Source organism: Protomyctophum parallelum (assembly GCF_964188405.1).
Source record: "Protomyctophum parallelum genome assembly, chromosome: 9".
NCBI lineage: Eukaryota > Metazoa > Chordata > Actinopteri > Myctophiformes > Myctophidae > Protomyctophum > Protomyctophum parallelum.
In genome coordinates, this window is record NC_139706.1 from 15284631 (window position 1) to 15304779 (window position 20149).

General features: G+C 45.1%; 1 protein-coding gene across 1 annotated transcript in view; it reads right to left on the reverse strand.

Moving 5' to 3' along the window:
- The window catches only part of rasgrp4 (RAS guanyl releasing protein 4), a 59756-nt gene extending 40217 nt beyond the window's left edge, over positions 1–19539 (reverse strand). The window contains exons 1-3 of the mRNA XM_083772763.1: positions 19399–19539; positions 2535–2707; positions 1181–1292 (exon numbers count right to left, since the gene is read on the reverse strand). Of these exons, the coding sequence (XP_083628889.1) occupies positions 1181–1292; positions 2535–2707; positions 19399–19505 (392 nt within the window). The 5' untranslated portion in view covers positions 19506–19539. The remainder of the gene's footprint in view (positions 1–1180; positions 1293–2534; positions 2708–19398) is intronic.
- Positions 19540–20149: the final 610 nt, after the last annotated feature.

Genomic DNA, 20149 nt, shown 5'->3' on the forward strand with positions numbered 1-20149 from the left:
AGGGTGCCTGAGAGGCAAGGATCAACAGGTACATTAGAGTAAAACTAGTTTTTGTTTGGCTATCAGACAATGCAGCAATACAGATAGCATAGCATTCAAAACAGCAAAAACACAGCAAACAAAGGGATAGAAATAATAAAGAGTGCAATTAAGAACACACTTGGAGACAGCCCACATGAAAGGCTGTGAGCCGCGTGTCTCAACTAGTCGTTAAGTTGCCTTGTTAATTTGTTATTAACAATTAGCTTTCCTAATGAATCAACAGGTAGATGCAGTAGCTTTACAGCAGACTGTGTGGGACAACGAGAGGCAGTGAGGGACAGTGCAAGGCAGTGAGGGACAGTGCAAGGCAGTGAGGGACAGTGCAAGGCAGTGAGGGACAGTGCAAGGCAGTGAGGGACAGTGCAAGGCAGTGAGGGACAGTGCAAGGCAGTGAGGGACAGTGCAAGGCAGTGAGGGACAGTGCGAGGCAGTGAGGGACAGTGCGAGGCAGTGAGGGACAGTGAGAGGCAGTGAGGGACAGTGAGAGGCAGTGTGGGACAGTGAGAGGCAGTGAGGGACAGTGCGAGGCAGTGAGGGACAGTGCGAGGCAGTGAGGGACAGTGCGAGGCAGTGAGGGACAGTGAGAGGCAATGAGGGAAAGTGCAGGACAGTGAGAGGCAGTGAGGGACAGTGAGAGGCAGTGAGGGACAGTGTGAGGCAGTGGGACAGTGAGGCAGTGAGGGACAGTGCGAGGCAGTGAGGGACAGTGCGAGACAGTGAGGGACAGTGCGAGGCAGTGAGGGACAGTGCGAGGCAGTGAGGGGCAGTGCGAGGCAGTGAGGGACAGTGAGGGACAGTGCAAGGCAGTGAGGGACAGTACGAGGCAGTGAGGGACAGTGAGAGGCAGTGAGGGACAGTGCGAGGCAGTGAGGGACAGTGAGGGACAGTGCGAGGCAGTGAGGGACAGTGAGAGGCAGTGAGGGACAGTACGAGGCAGTGAGGGACAGTGCGAGGCAGTGAGGGACAGTGCGAGGCAGTGAGGGACAGTGCGAGGCAGTGAGGGACAGTGAGAGGCAGTGAGGGACAGTGCGAGGCAGTGAGGGACAGTGCGAGGCAGTGAGGGACAGTGCGAGACAGTGAGAGGCAGTGAGAGAACATGGCCGACGGTGATAGACAATGGGAGCGTCGTAAAGGATATAGGTTGAGGAGTTTCTGGGCAAAGGTCTGGGACGGTACCACCCAGCTGTGCATCATCAGCGTCATGTGGACCAGCTGGGAGCCCCGGGTGCTGGTCAACCTGCCTTCTGAGTCTGAAATGAGCACAACATAAATGACCACACAATCAACTTTAACCCATTCTGACCTGAGATCAGATTCATACGAGGTTTCCGCACTGGACACACACTGGTCTGATTAACACATTCTGACCTGAGATCAGATTCTAAAAATGTCAGTAGTTCTTCGATTTTTCTCTCGCTCTGTACAAGCTCATTCTGTACGGGTTCCCGTACAGAATGGGTTAAGATTGTATTGACGGGATGTTAAGAGCGTGCATTATGTAAAGTGGCTAATTTAAAACCATCGACCATTTTAAGATGGAGTGCCGTGATTTTTCCACCCTAAAACATGATCATCGGGTCTTATTGTTATATAAGGATTAAGATTTTTTTTTCAAAAAAGTGTACAGTATTTGTTAAAATGTCGTTTTTATGTGGACACGCCCACCAGTTCATTAAGTATGCCTGGTTTGCCTGGGGGCTGGTGAACTGAAGCCGCACCCACAGCTGTAGTTGTATGATAAAGGGGGAGGGGTTGGGGGGGGGGGCTGTTAGTGATGTCACTATATTACTGTTTTTTTCATTGTCACGTTTGACTATCAAGGGTTCAGCCTCCAGGAAGAAACCCTAAATACAAAGGGAAGACATCATTGCACATAACAACAATTGGAAAAAGTACAAAAATCATGGCACTCCATCTTTTAGTTTTTAGCTCTCTGAAATACTGCAATGATATATAGGCTATATTCACAGTGCAAAGCAGTGTGAAGACAGGACTTTCAAACCATCATAACTCAGATTCTATAAGATCGCTGTCCATGGTGGATTTTCTGCCACATCCCACATTTCCAATTTAATTTGTGCTGGCACCATGTAAACGCTTCTGACGAGAGGTATACGGAGTGTGTGAGTGTTCCAATGCTGCGGTAGTGTGTGTGACAAGAGTGTGTGGGGGGTGGGGCAAACACCGTAAAAAGGAAAGGAAAGGTACTATGTTTACCCAGGGTAACTGGACTAAGCTCAAGAACTTGTTTACAGCCAGGCCCTGCTCATAGAACATTTCATGGTAGGGGTTCAATGCCTTGTCCAAGGGCACTTCAGCGGTGGTAATTTTAACGTGCCGGTCCGGGGATACGAACTAGCGACCTTCCGATATCAAGACCGCTCCGCAAACCGTTCGGCCACCGCTGCCCACAAAGTCTTCTTAAAGTGAGCGTGTATGCTGGCCCCTGGGTTTATGCTAACAGCTAGCGGCAGAGATAAGAGTCAACAGACCAAAGGAGTTAAGACACCGCTGTATGAGCTCATCCAGGCTGGCAGCACCGGGGCTGATGGGGCTCTGCAGGGCCCGGTTGATGTCCTGGGGGCTCGGACACGTGTTCCTCCTCCTCGACACCTGCCTTTTGCTCTTGACCCCACCAGGGCTGCCGCTCTCCGCATGAGGTTTCCTGAGAGAGAGAGAGAGAGAGAGAGAGGGGGGGGGGGTTAACCCATTTTGACCTGAGATCATATTCTAAAAATGTCTTCTACATCCAGACAGTTTTCTGAAAATGCTATGTTTCTATGTCAGTCGTTCTTCGATTTTTCAAAAAATAGCAGACCTACAAGCTCGTAGCACGCCACTCGGTGGCGCGCTATGAGCTTGTAGATCTGCTATTTTTCAATAGCTAAAGCATAACATAATGCTAACACCAAAAGGGGTTCCCATGCCAGCTTGTGAGGCCTAGCTGTGATCCCAGCCTCACGTTATGAGAGAGACTCCTCAAACTCACACTCACATTCAACTCTACCCTTCTAGTATTGGCATGAATCAGTCAAAAGCATGGCATGAGTCAAAAGCACACACAAAAAAAACGCATTGTTATTTAGTCCTTACATAGTCCCTGCGCTATCGTAGGCTTGTGTCGGTCTGTAATGTGCCTATGATGTACAATCAATTATTGTGTCCACTAGATGTCAGCTATGACGGATTGGATTGTACAAACTGTACTGATACACGTGCCACTTTACTTTTGTTTACGTTGTCGTCATAACTGAAGTATAATGCCACTGGCTGTGCTGGCCCGATCTACGAGCTCACACCGCAACGCCTTGCAAGCTTGACCCCAGGGGGTCCCTCTACTGTACTGTACTGATACACCTGAAATCATCAGATACAGTTAATATGTATGTGTGTTAGGCTGCACAACAGTGACACTTTGCTTTGAAAACCAACCAAATGCAATTTGACCCAGTTATCACAAGGCACACAATATTTCACAAGATGTTCGTACTAAAATGACTTTTTTTTTTTAGCGAGACAAATCAGGAGAAAATCATCGACCTTCCTCTAACCCCAGCTACAAACTCTCACGAGATTTGGGAAGATATATGAAAAGTGTCTCTCTGTCCACCTGCAGTACTGACACACAGAGGGCTCTGCAGTACTGACACATAGAGGGCTCTGCATGAAAGAACGTTTCTATGTCAGTGGTTCTCTAGCCTGGGAAACCCAGACGTTTTTACTTCCAAAAAAGTCTGGGACAGAGTCCACTTCAATTCGGCATAGAGTAGCGCAAACTTCGATCACTCTCTGCTGATTTCTGATCGTCTGCACCTTTGTTAAATTGACGCACACATGCACACCCGTACACACACACACACACACACACACACACACTCCTCTCTCTCTCTGTCGCTCTAATTAATTAGTCTCATCTCCAGCAGCTGCGCACAGTTTTGCCTATGAAAGCATAGGTTAGTTCCAGGCGAGTGGTTCTCAAACGTTGTCACGCCAAGAACACACAGATCTCACGTGATACAAATGTTTACTCTGACACTATATATTTATAGGCTATTCAAAGATTTCCGCCACATTTTCACGATTTTTCGAAAATAGCAGACCTATACAACAATGAGCTTGTAGATCTGCTATTTTTCAAGTATAACACAATGCTTAAAACACCAAAAGGGGTTCCCGCCCAGAATGGGTTAAGATGGGATTCTATAATGTGAATATTATAATGTGAAATGAATTGACATGTTAAAAGTTAAATAAAACGTGTGTTCCCATCATAGACTGTAAAAAAATATGGACAAAGCGTTCTCCGGGTCTAACATGAACGTAAAATGAAGCCTGAAATCGCTTCATTGTAAATCGCCATCTTTCTAGATCCGTTTGGTACCAGCTGGCCATTGGCTGGCTCCGTTTTGGACCAGCTGGCTATTGGCTGCCCAGACAACGAGGCGGGACTTCCCCCCTTCTTCTCCGTTGGTTTTTATTTTGACTCGAGTGGGAGGGGAATCCCGATCATGGACTGTAACGGTAGCCACGCCCCTCAGAACATACGCGATGTTTTTTTTTCTTTATGGTAATTTTTTTAATTAATGGGACCATAATTTTCCAAAAAGAATATTATGACATTAGAAATGAGACTTTAAACTAGTGACTGGAAGAAGAAAGTATTCATGACCATGTTTATTAAGGTAATACAGTCTAGGTGAAGTTGGGCCAAAATACATGGGCCTCTATGGAGCTATGGGGCTTTTTGGGTCCAGCCCAGCGCCACAACAGGCCATTATATGAACTACCAATTTCAAATGAGGCTTCACGAAATATCTGGCTGACTGCCCCCCTGGTTCCCATGCAATGTAATGTCTTGGTTGATTGGGGCTGATTTGGGAATCATGACCTTTTTTGCCATCTGTAAGCGCACCCCCGGGGCAGACACCTAAACCTAACCACAACCCTCTCCCGACCCGCAGCGCACCTCGGCGCTGAGGGAACATAGGGCTGAGGGAACATAGGTATGACCCCATTCATTTCACGTTCACATAATCAGGTATAATTCACAACACCTGTGAAATAAATACATGCTTTTCTATGTAAAGACAATTTTGATTGTCACAATGCCAAAACTTAATTTAAAAAAAAGAGATATATATAAAATCTGTCGGGAGAAGAAAACCACGCCCACTTAGGAGACCATTTGCAGGATTTGTGCACCATTGCGCCTCTGTTGTGGCTCCAACCGAGATCGACTATCTTCATAAATCAGTCAGCATTATAGTCACAATGCATATTCTCGATAAACAATACAAAACTAACTGCTTGTGTTTTATGTATTAATATTCAGACGGACGGACGGACGGACAGCGAGGGCAGAAAGAGTCGGATTTGCTTAACCTATTTAACCCGTTTTGGTGTTAGCATTACGTTATGCTTTAGCTATTGAAAAATAGCAGATCTACAAGCTCATAGCGCGCCACCGAGTGGCGCGCTACAAGCTTGTGGGTCTGCTATTTTTGAAAACTGTCAGGATTTTAGAAGACATTTTTAGAATCTGATCTCAGGTCAAAATGCGTTAAAGAACCACCATTCTTCTGTGCGTTATAGAATCTGGTCTCGGGTCAGAACGGGTTAACACAGGTGCACATGTGTCACCATGGGTTTCACAAGTGAAGCAGATCCTGGATGACTCACTAGTGGTCTGTTTTACCTTTAGCTGACTCAGAAATGTAATCATAATAATAATATAACATTGACTGGTTGAAACTAACTGTTGAACAGAGAGAGGTCGAAAGATCAGTTCTTGGAAAAAGTGGCAAAGTGATCGAAATGAATTGTATGACATGCATGTGACATAAGAAATAAGGTAGGCCATTTGTATTTTTTTAGGGTGAATAACACAGGAATTCCAAAGGTTACTGACACATAAAGGGCTTGAAAGAAGTCAGACGTTATGCAATTCATGTAACGACAACCAAGTTGGGGATGAGTTCCACGTTGCAAAAATATTAATTCGCATTATGAATTTGAGAGAAAAATACCTGCCATGGTATTATATAATTCACCCATATAATATGTTGAATTTAAATTTATTTCATGCCAAACGTTATTTGTAAATTGGGTGCTTTTCTGAAAACCGTTCCTCTGTTTAAATAATCCATGCCACGCCTTTTGCTACATCTGTATGAATATTGATATGTGTTACTGTCTATTTATGTATACCAGTGCTTCTCAAAGTGGTGGTCCGGGGAGCCCCAGGGTGTCCTTGAGGGAGTTCCAGGGGCTCCCCAGCTAAATAACAGATAGTTACGATCCAAATGGACCGTTATGGGTCTGTAACTCAGAGAGTGTACAAATGGAACACAGACATTTGGTAAATTAACATATGTAAATTTACAATATGAATTGGGGTCCCAGAGATAGAAATGCCAATGCATGTCAAACTGGGGGGTCCTCAGAATTAAAATGGTTGAGAGTCACTGCTATACGGCTGTAAAAAAGTCCTCTCTAATTTCCTTTTTCCCGACGGACCGGCCGGCCTCCCGAAGGACCGGCCGGTACGATTGGATTCTGCCCTTGCTGGGCTACTGAGTGTCCTTGACGTGAACAAGGTCGAGAACCACTTGCTCCATACCATGAGAACATGGTTGTGTGAGTTACATAAAGATGATGATGACGACGATGAGATAAGCAGAAGGCAACAGTACGCAACATTGTGGTGAGTGGGTTCAGGTCAGTTGTACTGAAGCACCTTTACATCTGATCTACTGTACCGCTGGTAACTGTGTCACAGTTCTATAGAATAACCATGGGGGAGCGGTGGCCGAACGGTTTGCGGAGCGGTCTTGATATCGGAAGTTGATATCGCTAGTTCGTATCCCCGGACCGGCATGTTAAAATTACCACCGCTGAAGTGCCCTTGGACAAGGCATTGAACCCCTACCATGAAATGTTCTATGAGCAGGGCCTGGCTGTAAACAAGTTCTTGAGCTTAGTCCAGTTACCCTGGGTAAACATTTAGGGGATTCACACTATGGTCCCGGGTGCGCACTCGGGACCACTTGGCAGAAGTTGTGGTAGTGTGAATGATGCGTACCGTTCCCGGGAGCGGATTGCCCAACCGTCCCCGGGACCGCATGGGGGGGCGGGTCTCTGGACCGTTGAAGTGTATTCAGATACGGATCGTTCCAATGTGAATGCATGCGTACCTAAAGAAGGAAGTGGACTGTTTTTTTTAAGAACGTGACATAATCTCTAGTCGACAAGCCAAGCGTCAACAAAAAAAAAACACACAGCCGCTGCAGTGCTGCACAACGCGTAACACCAGCTCCTTTCTCAATGCCGCCCGTCTCCTGTTGAATCTGCGTATACGCACAGCACCGCAGTACGTGTTGATCTTATTACACGTGGCTCTTGGGCTTTGCTTGGCATAGTTTCCAAAGTAAAACAAAATAATAATAATAATAATGCTAAAGTAGAAATAGAATCTATTGCAAACTAATATCAAACACGACACTGGAGCACAGAACTGACTGACACAGTGAATAGCAGGCAGGCTGACAGACAGTAGTATAACGGCAAAGAGGCAATGCAATTCAGTGTGTCTGGATTTATTTGAGACAATGTCGCACAGTTGATGGTCAGTGTCCATGCACGCCAGCCATCAAGCACACCGTCATCAGGAGGATTAAAGTGTGTTATGCAAGTGTACCCGGGTGCGCTGTTGAATCTCGGGTAATGTGAATCATGGCCATCGGGGACCAGGCAACCGTATTCGGAAACGGTTCCAATGAAACGGATTCAGTCCGTCTCAGTGTGAATCCCCTAATAGTAACTTTCCTTTCCTTTTACCATCTCATTCCTAGCATCACGCTGAGAGCAACAACAACACAGCTTGCTATCTGCACAACAATTTAGCATCAATACTATCAGCCTTTACAGGCTTGAATTAGTTTGCACATGAATGTATTTATCTGGGTGTTTTTATTTAATCAATGAAGTAAAACATATATATTTCTTTCATAAATAGATTATCTTTCACTCAATAGGGACTGCTCCTCTTCCAAGTTGAGTCATATGTTCATGTGTGGTCTAGCCCTATGGAATGCACCTGCAAATACAAAATATTTTAAATGCACATATTAACTTTAGTTAGTATTGACCCATTCTGACCGGGCACCCATTTTGGTGTTGGCATCATGTCGTGCTTTAGCTATTGAAAAATAGCAGATCTGCTATTTTTTTTCGAAGAACGACTGACATTTTTAGAATCTGATCTCAGGTCAGAATGGGTTCGTCAGACCGGTGTGTGTCCAGTGGAAACCTCGTATGAATCTGATCTCAGGTCAGAATGGGTTAAGTTGTTTTTTATTAGCATATGCATTCCATAATTCCATAGGGCTAGACCACACATGGGCATATGACATCATCAACTTGCGACGGGAGCAGTCCCTATTGAGTGAAATATTCTCTATTTATGAAAGAAATAAAAATATTTATGGTGTTATTATTTTGTAATTTTAATTATAGAGGGCAAGTACAATGTTTGAAGACATATTTGTCTTATTAGCCAGGGATCCTTTTTTAAGAATCGTTTGGGATTATACACTTCATTTTACACTGATCAATGCAACGTTTATAGGGAGAGGCCAGATCAAAGCACAGTTAGTGAAACGCTCGTGGCTAACCACAGGTGAATGTTATGCTGTGTTTCTGTTATGTGTAACCAGGAAGTACGTGACTTCAGAGAAAGGGCTCACAAGTTCCCTGAATGACCAGATCTAGATCCCCTTATCTAAGCCTCCCTTCAACCACACAACCAGCACACACACACACACACACACACACACACACGCGCGCGCGCGCACACACACACACACACACACACACACACACACACACACACACACACACACACACACACACACACACACACACACACACACACACACACACACACACACACACACAACACACACACATTTACACTCGCAGTTCAGTGAGTAGAGGGCACTGAAAATGTGGCTCAAATATAAGCACACCCCCTACGTTGCCTTGTGTAACAAGGGAAGGTTAACAGCAATGTCTCTCTTTTACGTCAACACCTTACCACGCACGCATGCACGCACGCAATTTAGCGAGCACGCACACACACACACACACACACACACACACACACACACACACACACACACACACACAAACCATAACACACGTTCATGCACACACAGTCACACACATACAGTTGCCCATGCAGTACAAACACTGCCTTTTACAGTTGGCCGCTGAGAAGCCGAGTGCCTTGCTCAAAGGCACGTCTAATCGTTGCTCTTGAGGTCGCACCTGCTTGGGGGGAATTTGAACTCCTGTTAACCTTTTTTTTTATGAATTGAAAATGATGGGCCCTATTTATTGTAAACAAGTGTAATGCTTTATATTATGGTGTCGTCCACTCACAGTTTAACAGTTTTCTTTTGTATTGAGTTGTACTTGAAATGCACTGTAATTCTGCAAACTGTTAACCCCTTTTGGTGTTTTAAACATTATGTTATAATTTAGCTATTGAAAAATAGCAGACCTACAAGCTCATAGCGCGCCACCGAGTGGCGCGCTATGAGCTTGTAGGTCTGCTATTTTTTCTTTTTGAAAATGTGGCGCAAATCTAGAAGACATTTTATAAATGTCGACGTCATGCCTAAATGGGTTAATCAATCAAACAACCAATCAACCAGCTCATCGCTACAGTGACAAGGCCATCTAACTGGTTCCAAAGAGGCAGACCGCCTGTGCCTAATCCCCTGGGCAAAGCATCCCCACTCCTCCTGCTCCTCTCCCGTCCTCTCTCCAGATGGGCCACCACCACCTCCTTCGTCTCGTCTCATTACACCCGGAGTACTGAAAGGACCACGTACACGAGAATGGGTGATCGTCACAACACGCGGGTATCCGTCGGCACGGCACGCCGTGTCAATGTGGGCAGAGGGGTGAGGAAGGACGCAGAGAGGTCACGGTCTCTGACACCTGGTATATGGGGTTTACATGATGGGCGTCAACTGGTTTTCTATCCTCGTTTAATAACCCATTTAGACCTGACACTAAAGGCTCATACTGTACATAGTCTGGATTTTCACCGAACTACAACATGACGTCACTGAGCTGCGGTGAAGAGCAAACCACCGCCACCGCTCCAGCCCTTCTCTCTGTTTTTTACTCACCACCGCTCAACGTTATTTCAGCTCCGGTGGTCAGCTCACCACCGGAGCGGTGGTCACCTCACCACTGAAAATCCAGACTATGAATAGGCTTTAAGATTCTATACAAAATGTCTTCTATGTCAGTGGTGCTCAACTTTTTTCATGTTCAGATCCCCCAGAATTGACACTCATTAGCCTGCGGAGCCCAAAAAAAAAAGACTGTAAAATAAATATATATATATATATATATATATATATATACAGTATATATCTAATAGCAGCAAATAATCTTGATCAATAGTAGTAGTAACCGCCGCCAGCAATCATAGCATCGGGAGGGAGGTGCATTTCAGCCCCATTTCAGCCCCGTCAACATTGACATAATGGGATTTGCAGGCTGTGACATCACAAACAGCAGGAAAATCAGACCACAGCAAATCTACTGAATGTTAAAAGTTCAAGTTTTTTGGGTGCAAGTGAGCTCAGAAAACCTAAAACAATTAGGAAAAATTACAAAAACTATGTTTTTTAATGTCACAATCCCTTTAATACGAGCCTTCGAGCCAGCAAGGAGGTAAAAGCAATGGCACTCCTCAGCTGGCCGGAAAGGCTTAATTGGGACCACCCCCAGGATAGCATTATAATATATTATATTATATATATTTTTTTTTTTACCTTTTAAAATAGTTCTAATACAGCTGATCTACAAGATCACAACGTGTCGATGTAGATCGGCTACTAGTTGAACTATTTTAAAATGTTAAATGCCAAATAAGTTTAGGAATAATATAAAGGGTAAGGGGTTGGCGGAAGATAGGGCCCTTAGGGCTCCATTTTCGTCGCCGCCATTACCCGCAAGTCAGCCGCTGCCCGAAGATTACCAGTAGCTTTTCTCTGTCCCTTAATGGTATTTTGGTCCAGCGTCACTATTACGCCGACACCGGTATTTGCGCCTAGAGGTGTGGTCATGGGCGTGTTGGCACGCTTTCCCCTGAATTGCTATTTTGGTCACACACATTTGGGAAGGCGCGTAGTGGAGTTTGAAAGCACCCGTAAAGCCGTAATGCCAAATTTGCGGCCAATGTGCGGACTTCTCCTTCTCTGTATGCCCTCGTCAAATAGGTCTGCACAAAATATCACTCCACAGCTGTGCGCACTTGCCATGCCTCGAAGGCTAGCTAGGTCCAAGTGCGAGGGCAGGAAAAGAGGATTAAAAGTCAGGGGTAAGACCCACAGGAACGCAGGATGCCAGCCCGATTCCAGCGAGCTGCCCCGCTTCCAAAACGGTTGAGAAATGACAGAGTTACCGTGTGGGGGTCCCTCTACTGTACCCACCACTGTACTGTACTGTCACTGTACTGTACTGGCACACCGAAATCACCATATATACAGTTAACATGTGTGTGTGTTTGTGTGTGTTAGGTTGCTCACAGGTGGTGAAAAAAGAATGCTGTTTTCGTGCTCAGACGCACCAGCCAGCCAGCCATAGTCACTTAAGGAAGTGGTTGCACCACTTAAAAATCGTGAAAATGCGGCACAAATCATTGAAAGTTTTACATTCTTTCAGACTTTTTTTTAATTTTATTTCGACGTCAGGCCTACAGTAAATGGGTTAAAGTGTTTCCTAAATTGAATCCAGATTTTAATTGAACTTTGAATCATCGGATTTAGATTAAAGGTTTTCAGTTTAATGGGCAGTGGAGGAGCCGCCAACAGCGAAGTTGGAGAGACTGGAAGACTGGAATGCAGTTCCATGTTTGACCAAAGTATGGTCCTCTGTTTGTGACAAAGGCTAGTACCAATAATAGTAATGTATAAAGTAACCAACTCTCTGTCTTGGATCCTTCAAGGCTGGCCTTTTTTTAAGGCTGGCCTTTTTTTTTATCCGAGAAGGAGCTTTGTTCTATATGAAGGTAGATATTATACGATCAAGCTGGATAAAGCATGATTTTGGAAGATAAATTGGGATCATTTGGATTAAGTGTGAGAATCTAGGTAATATATTCATTTTTATTCAATTGATACGGCCCTGCAAGAGAAACATGGGAGTTTTGACCAGCGTTCCAAGTCACTCTTTGGAAGACACACAGCAGCGACACACATTGCCCCCCTCAGCCTTTCTGACTGATCTAGCTGAGATTATTCTCTCTAACAATTTTTTCAAATACTCTGGTAACTTCTACCTACAATGTCAAGGGACTGCCATGGGCAGTGCATTTGCCCCCTCTTATGCTTGTCTAGTCATGGGTTTTTGGGAAGAACGGTTTATTTACAACCATGTTAACAACGTCTTCCTCCCCAAAATTACACTGTGACGCAGATACATTGACGATGTGGCTTTAATATGGAAAGGCACCACCGATGAGCTACTGTCAGCTACATCTATATACAATACATCAATATATCAACTCCACCACTAAATACCTAGCTTTTAACAAGGAGTTCGATAATGACAGAATTAACTTTTTAGACTTGACAATATTCAAGAGCGCAGATGGCTTATTTAACACCACCATCTATCACAAACCACTCAGCAGGAACACCCTACTCAGCAGATAGCAACCATTCCAAACAGCTCATCCGAAACATCCCCAAAGGCCAATACTTGCGTCTTAGACGTAACTGTAGCTCCACCACGGACTACATATCAAAAGCTACTGACCTCACCAATCGTTTCAGAGAAAGAGGCTACAACGAAGAAAACTTGGACATAGCCTTTAACAGTGCGCTTCACACTGAGAGAACATCCCTTCTTTTTTTTTTAAGATATTTTTTTGCGGCTTACGCCTTTTATTGATTTTTTAAGGGATAGAAAGTAGGCTGACAGGAAACGGGAGAGAGATGGGGGGATGACATGCGGTAAAGGCCGTGTCGGGTCCGGGAGTCGAACCCGCGGCACACCGCGACTGGATCACCAGTACGGTGCCAAGACCGTTACGCTACGGCCTGGGCCAGAACATCCCTTCTTACCAAAAACAAAAAGCAGACACCAACACGTCTCTGCTTTTCCACACCATTCACACCAGCGGCAGAGGTAATCAAAAATGTATTTCTCAAACACTGGCACATCCTTAAAAGTGATCCCAAACTTGCAAATATATGTACTGACCCACCTTTCTTTGCTTTCAGACGCTCCAGAAGCCTCAGAGACCGTCTAGTCCACTCGGACATGAATGCCCCCCCCCCCTCGACATGGCTCTCAAATCCCCCCCAAGGCTTTTATAAATGTGGCAACTGCACACACTGCTCCAACTCTTTCAACTCAATTTTTTTTACCCATCCACGCACAGGCACATTTTTTAAAATATCATCTTTTATTAATTGCAACTCCACACATGTCATTTATATGCTTAAATGTCCTTGTGGACTAGCCTACATAGGCCAAACCAAAAGACAACTTAAATTAAGAATTGGAGAACATAAAACTGCCATTCGTACCCGAAATCTTGATTATGCCATGGCCAGACATTACAAGGAGGCTAATCATGGGTCACCAGCTTCCCTCAAATTTTGGGGAATAGAGAAAATCACAGCCCCACCACGGGGAGGTGACATAATTAATAAATTGCTCCGTAGAGAAGCACAGTGGATACATGCACTAGACACTTTAGAACCCAATGGCCTAAATGAAGAGCTGAGCCTTACATGCTTTTTATAAACATGCCCCCCTTTTTAGACGGTCCCTGAAATCTTCTGTTTTTTCTGTTTTTCTTGCCCTGAGAGTGTTGTATTGCCTTGTCTCTGATGTACCTCTGTTTTGTGTATTTTTTATTTGGCCACAAGGCCCTTAAATATGTATGTGCACTGTTGTTCTTAAATACTGTTTTTTTTATTTTGATGGCTTTTTTATGGTTAAATCACTGTTTTACTTTATTTATTTCACTGTTCAACAGCGTTTTCTCCATAGCCACCTCTTACATTATCTAGACTGCTGGTAGTAACGGGTTATTACATGTCATATGGTACCCTGTCATTGGCTTATTGAGAGCCCAACCTGTATATATAAGACATGCCCAAATGCTACCACTCATGACTCTGATGAAGACCGCAAGGTCGAAACGTTAGTCGTTTTGTATACTCAGCACCTAAATAAAAGGCTCTAAATGTCCGTGCTGCTCCAGTCTCTTCTCCTTACACACAGCATCGACGTTTGTCGGGGTCGGGACACGAACCCGTGACACACCGTCAGGCTGGATTACCAGCACATATAGGTGCCTGCAGGGACCGCTAGGCCGGCCCAGGCCAGTTGTCATCTTTCTTGACCTATCAGACTTGGTCATGTGTAATAAATAAAGGTCCTGTTTCAGAAACAGCCCCAGTGAGCCCACACTCCTCCTTTCTTCATTCCCCTTAGCTCTGGTCCATACTAGACCTAATGCTAATTCTGCCCTGCCAGACAGTGGCCTTGTGGTTAGAGTGTCCGCCCTGAAACTGGGAGGTCGGGTTCGATCCCCGGCCGGGTCATACCAGAGACTGTAAACATGGGACCCAATGCCTCCCCGCTTGGCACTCAGCATCAAAGGGTTGGATGGATTGGGGGGTCAAATCTACTAATCAAATGATTCCCGAGCGTGGCACGGCTGCAGCTCACCGCTCCTTGTCTGTGGCTCACTGCTCCAAGAGATGGGTCAAATGCGGAGAACAAATTTCACTGCGGTAACGTGTGTGACAAATCATATGACTTTAACTTTGGCTATGGGACCGATGGCGTCTAGCTCTCGCATGAAATGCAGACCAGCCTCTCTTCTGTATAGCGGGAATATAAAGAACGTTTTACCTACTCACCAATACAAAGGGTTGTGTAATAATTAGAAAGCCTATACTTTCCTCAGTGGACACACTCTGAGCCCTCCCACCACACAAAAAAAAAAGGATTCTTAGTTATACTCCACTGCGGAAAAACCTCATAAGAAAGTCTGGTGAAAAAAATCCCTTTCTGGCCAAAAAGTGCATATTATACGTGTGGTGGGGTGGGGTGATATGTGCGTCCACTAAGGAAAGTAGGCTTTCTAATAAATCACACAACACGTTCTTTGTATTGGTGAGTAGGTAAAGCATTCTTTATAATATATTCCCGCTACAGAAGAGAGGCTGGTTCATGCGAGAACTAGACGCGACCGGTCCCATAGCCTTAATGCAGGGCAGAATTAGCAGCAGGGCTATGTATGTATATGGACCAGAGCTACATTGCCCTCTTCCTTCATCCTTGCTCTATTCAGTCCATTCACAAAAAGTCACTGGACAAACATCCACCCATTCCCATGCATAGCCACAGTTCCTGGCTAGAAGTCCAGTCCCCCCTGCTCTCTCTCTCTCTCTCTCTCACATGCACGCACACACGCACTGGTGGGGAATATGCAAATTCCTCTTTCTTTCTGTCCTTAATTGATTAATTGAAGCCAGGGGCCTTTGAAGGTCTTGTTTGTGTGGTGCTGCTCGCTCTCTCTCTCTCACACACACACACACACACACACACACACACACACACACACACACACACACACACACACACACACACACACACACACACACACACACACACCACACCACACCACAACCTAGTCTCTTGTTCCTCTTCCACATCATGGGACAAATGTGTTCAAATGAACCATTCACCCATTTATTTTCATCCAGCATGAAGCAGACTGTATACAGACTATATTAGATGTGTTTCAAATTCAAACCCTGATGAAGACATTTTCTGACAACAGCAACCGAAGGGAGTAGAGCCTGACCACGACGTATCGCCCTGGCGGTGTATCGCTCTGGCGGTGTATCGCTCCAGTATTCAACTGGAATCAGCTAATATATATGCAGCCGAAGTGTGTCCCAATTATTTTTTGCGGAAAGATATCAAACATACCAGATCTACAAGCATCATAACGTGTCCCAACGTGATGCCTTCTGAGTTGTCTGTTTTTGAAAATATTTGAATATTGGCTTAAGACCAAAGTGGTTATATGTAATTCTGCTCAAATAGAAACTGTAATCTTATCCAAGTTTTTCAAATTGATTAGAACATCTTAGCAAACATATTGGCCAAAGATATCAGTAGGCTACGCTAATCGGTGGTCTACGACAGGGGTTCTCAACCTGTGGGTCGCAACCCCTCGGGGGGGGGGGGGGGGGGGGGGGGGGGGGGCTGAAATTATTTTGGGGGGTCCCCAGATGATAGAAAAAATAAAAAAGGGGGTTTGTTTTGCAACTGAATGGCTGGAAAATGGAAATTGAGAGTTTACATAGTACACATGCATAAAATTTCATTAATGATTATCTGGGTTTCAGTATTTATTTATGATGTATTTTCTCTATTATTAAGGTTATTGTAGCGGTCAATTTGTATTGGTGGGTGGGGAGGGTGTCCAAAGCATTTCCGGGGGTCCCCAGCCAAAAACGTTGAGAACCCCATGTCTACGACTCTCTAAAATCAGAAGCGGTCGTGCTCCTTTGGGGAGCGTACAAAAATGGACCTGCAATGGTCCACTGTGAAATGTAGGCCTACTTTAGGCTTCATAGCAGCACTGCAGTGGGCATGAAACAAATTAATAGATATATACAGTCTATCAACAGTGGATATGATGTGAGGCCGATATATAGTGTTATATTGCAGGCTTATGCAAAGGCTAAAATGTATGAAGACCGATCCAGGTCATTTCGAGACTTAGTTTCAATGTATATGTTTTTTATATTTAGACTGATCTTCTTGGTTCAAGATCCAAGATTACTCACTTGGTCTTCAAGCAGACAAAATTCTAATTCTAAAATTCTCCCCCTTCTCCGCTCCCTCCATTGGCTCCCGGGTTGCTGCCAGAGTACAAAGAGTACAGAGTACAAAACTCTGATGCTGGCCTTCAAAGCAGCCAAAGGTATGGCACCCCCATATATTCAAAGTCTGATCGGACCCCCCCACGAGCTCAAATCAGCCAACGCAGTGGGACGCTGGAAGAAAATTCACTAAAAGCGCCGGGACAACGCTCCACACGTCCCAAAATCTTCTCCCTTCTGGCTCCAAAACTAGGGAACGCAGTTCCCATTGAAATCACAACTTCAGATTCTATCGCAAATCTTCCACCGTAGTCTGAAAACCCACCTCTTCAGACTCCATCTTTAGCCCGTAGCACTTGCCGTAGCCTCGACGACCTTACAGGCGTCTGCAAAGGCTCAATTTATGTAATTTAGTCATTTATACGCATAGTTTCATTATATTCCACTGTTAGACGGATGTTAGATTCTTAGTTTACGTATGATTCTTGATGACTATTTTTTATGTATTTGATGTGTTACCATGGGTTGTTCTTGCTTACTCTAATAATGAATTGCATTTTTATAGTGCTTTTCTTTTTTTATAGTGCTCAAATCGCTTTACAATGTTTCATTAATTAATTGGGAGGTGAAGTGGCGAACATGGCCTCATTGGAGGCAATGTAGGGTTCAGTGCCTTGCCCCAAGGACACTTCGACATGTGGACAGGAGGAGCCGGGATTCGAACCGCCGACCCAGGGATCATTGGACGACCTGCTCGAACCTCCTGAGCCACAACCGCCCTATACTGTAAATCGCTCTGGATTAAGTGCTAAATGCCTAAACTGTATATTGTAAATGACCATTTCAATGCATTTGATGCATATAATGAATACCTCTTGTTTCCCTTTCTTACTGTAAATCGCTCTGGATTCAAATTGAAACTTCAAATCTGTAATTAATTGCATATAAACTGCATCCGTGGCCATTACAGTCAGACACAGTCCACACACCAGTCCACCTACCAAATGTATAGATGCCTGCTGTGATCATATCTGTCTGAGCTCTGACAAACACCCACAGCCCTGCATGCGCTGTCTTTCCAGGTAATCAGATAAGAGAGCTGTGGTCACAACTATACGAGAGATGACAGCGCAGAGCTGAGACTGCTTATAGTGCAAAAGTCTCTCAGTCTCTCAACAAGAATTAACTACTGAACTGTCAAAGTTTGCTTTAGCAATAGTATATATAGTTATTATGCCACTTATCTGACATATACTGTTGTAGTTATTTCCCCAACTGAACACTTATGTTATACAATCTCTCTCTAGCATAGCCTAGGCCTATATAGGCCTGGCACACACAACTTTAAATGTCAAAGTTTGGCCTCAAAAACTTTAAGTATAAAGCTATACGTTTAAGTCTTAATGTCGCAATTTCCCAAATGAAAATAAATAAAAGCGTGTGTGTGTGTGTGTGTGTGTGTGTGTGTGTGTGTGTGTGTGTGTGTGTGTGTGTGTGTGTGTGTGTGTGTGTGTGTGTGTGTGTGTGTGTGTGTGTGTGTGTGCGCGCGCGCGCGCGTGTGCGTGCATGAGTGCGCAGGGAACGACATGGTTTTTCCAACACAATTGACACTAGGCATGTGCATGAGGGCATGCTTGTGTTCAGTAGACACACAGACCTCGACACGTAGGCCCGCGTGGAGGAGAACATGACATTAGTATCATTCTGACACACACCTGCCATGCAGGCAACACTAATTATTACAGGCACTGATTCCATATGATGTGTGGCGAAAAGAAAAAAACGAATGTGTTTCTTTTGCGACCTTTGATTTTGACCATAATCTCATGCTGCAGTTCAAGCTTCAAACGGTTGACGTCCTGTGATGTTATGCTTACTGCGAGAGCCGCCTGGGTGGAAAATAGAAAAAACACCCACACTACTCTTTCTCAAGAAAATTGACAAAAGCCACAAAGGTTCACACTGCCAGTAGGGGACGGCCCCTTTGCACAGTGCACACACACACACACACACACACACACACACACACACACGCACGCACGCACGCACGCACGCACGCACGCACGCACACACACACACACACACACACACACACACACACACACACACACACGCACACACACATCTTCCTCTCGTTGACACATACACACACTCACACTATGCCTTTACCCTGGAAACAATATAGGCCACATAACAGTTTTTGTATTGAGTTGTAGCCTACTTGAAATGTACTGTCATTCGGAAAACTGTCAATAAATACTTCAATCAATCAATCAATCAAAAATCAACGCACTACAAAGTTCACAAAGCCTATAAGGCATCAGTATTTTATTTGCGTATTCAACTATCTGCGCCCCCCGGCGCCATCGCATTCATTGCGTTACCGTAGCCGCGTAGCCGCTGCCTAACCTACCTGTTGGCTTTGTTCATAGCTGATGGGGTCTTGCTCTTCTCCTCGGATCTCCTCCGACGCTGCAGGGCACCACCCGCCGCCGGTGCATCTGAATTACTCCGATGCATCACAGCCCCATCATCACCATCACAGGCTCTGCTCTGCGCCTCCAACTCCACCTCCCGGCGGTGTGAGGTGAGCGGAGCGGCGTTGTGTGAACGCAGCGATGGATGGATGGATGGATGGTGTGGGGGGTTGATGATGTGATGTCCTAAAAACTAACTCAGAAGAACCTCCTCGTATAGCGTACAGGGGCCGCGCTCTCTGCCATATGTCGATGTCTGACTGCAAACTGGAAAGTTGGAACCCCACTGATCGCCTACCTGTAAATCCCCGAAGAACCGACGACAACCGAGAGTCCTCCCCCACCAAAAAAAAGTAATTCAACTTCAAACTGTCGGTCCAGTGCGCACTGTAGCCTACTGCACACGCTCTTCTTCTTATACACAACACAACACAACAAATCTTAAATGGAGGAACTGGCTCCTACGAGAGATAGGGGAACTCGCTCGATCGCACTCACGCACTGACTGGTGTGAGTGTCGTGTGTACAAGCAAAGCTTGGTGGTGGTGGCGGCGTGCGTGTGTACGTGTGTGTGAGAGCGCGCACGCGCGCCAGGGGGAGGGGGAACAGTGATAGTAGCCTGCCCTAGGCCTAGGCTACATTAGACACTGAGTGAGAGGAAGAGGAGAGATAGATATAGTGATTAGT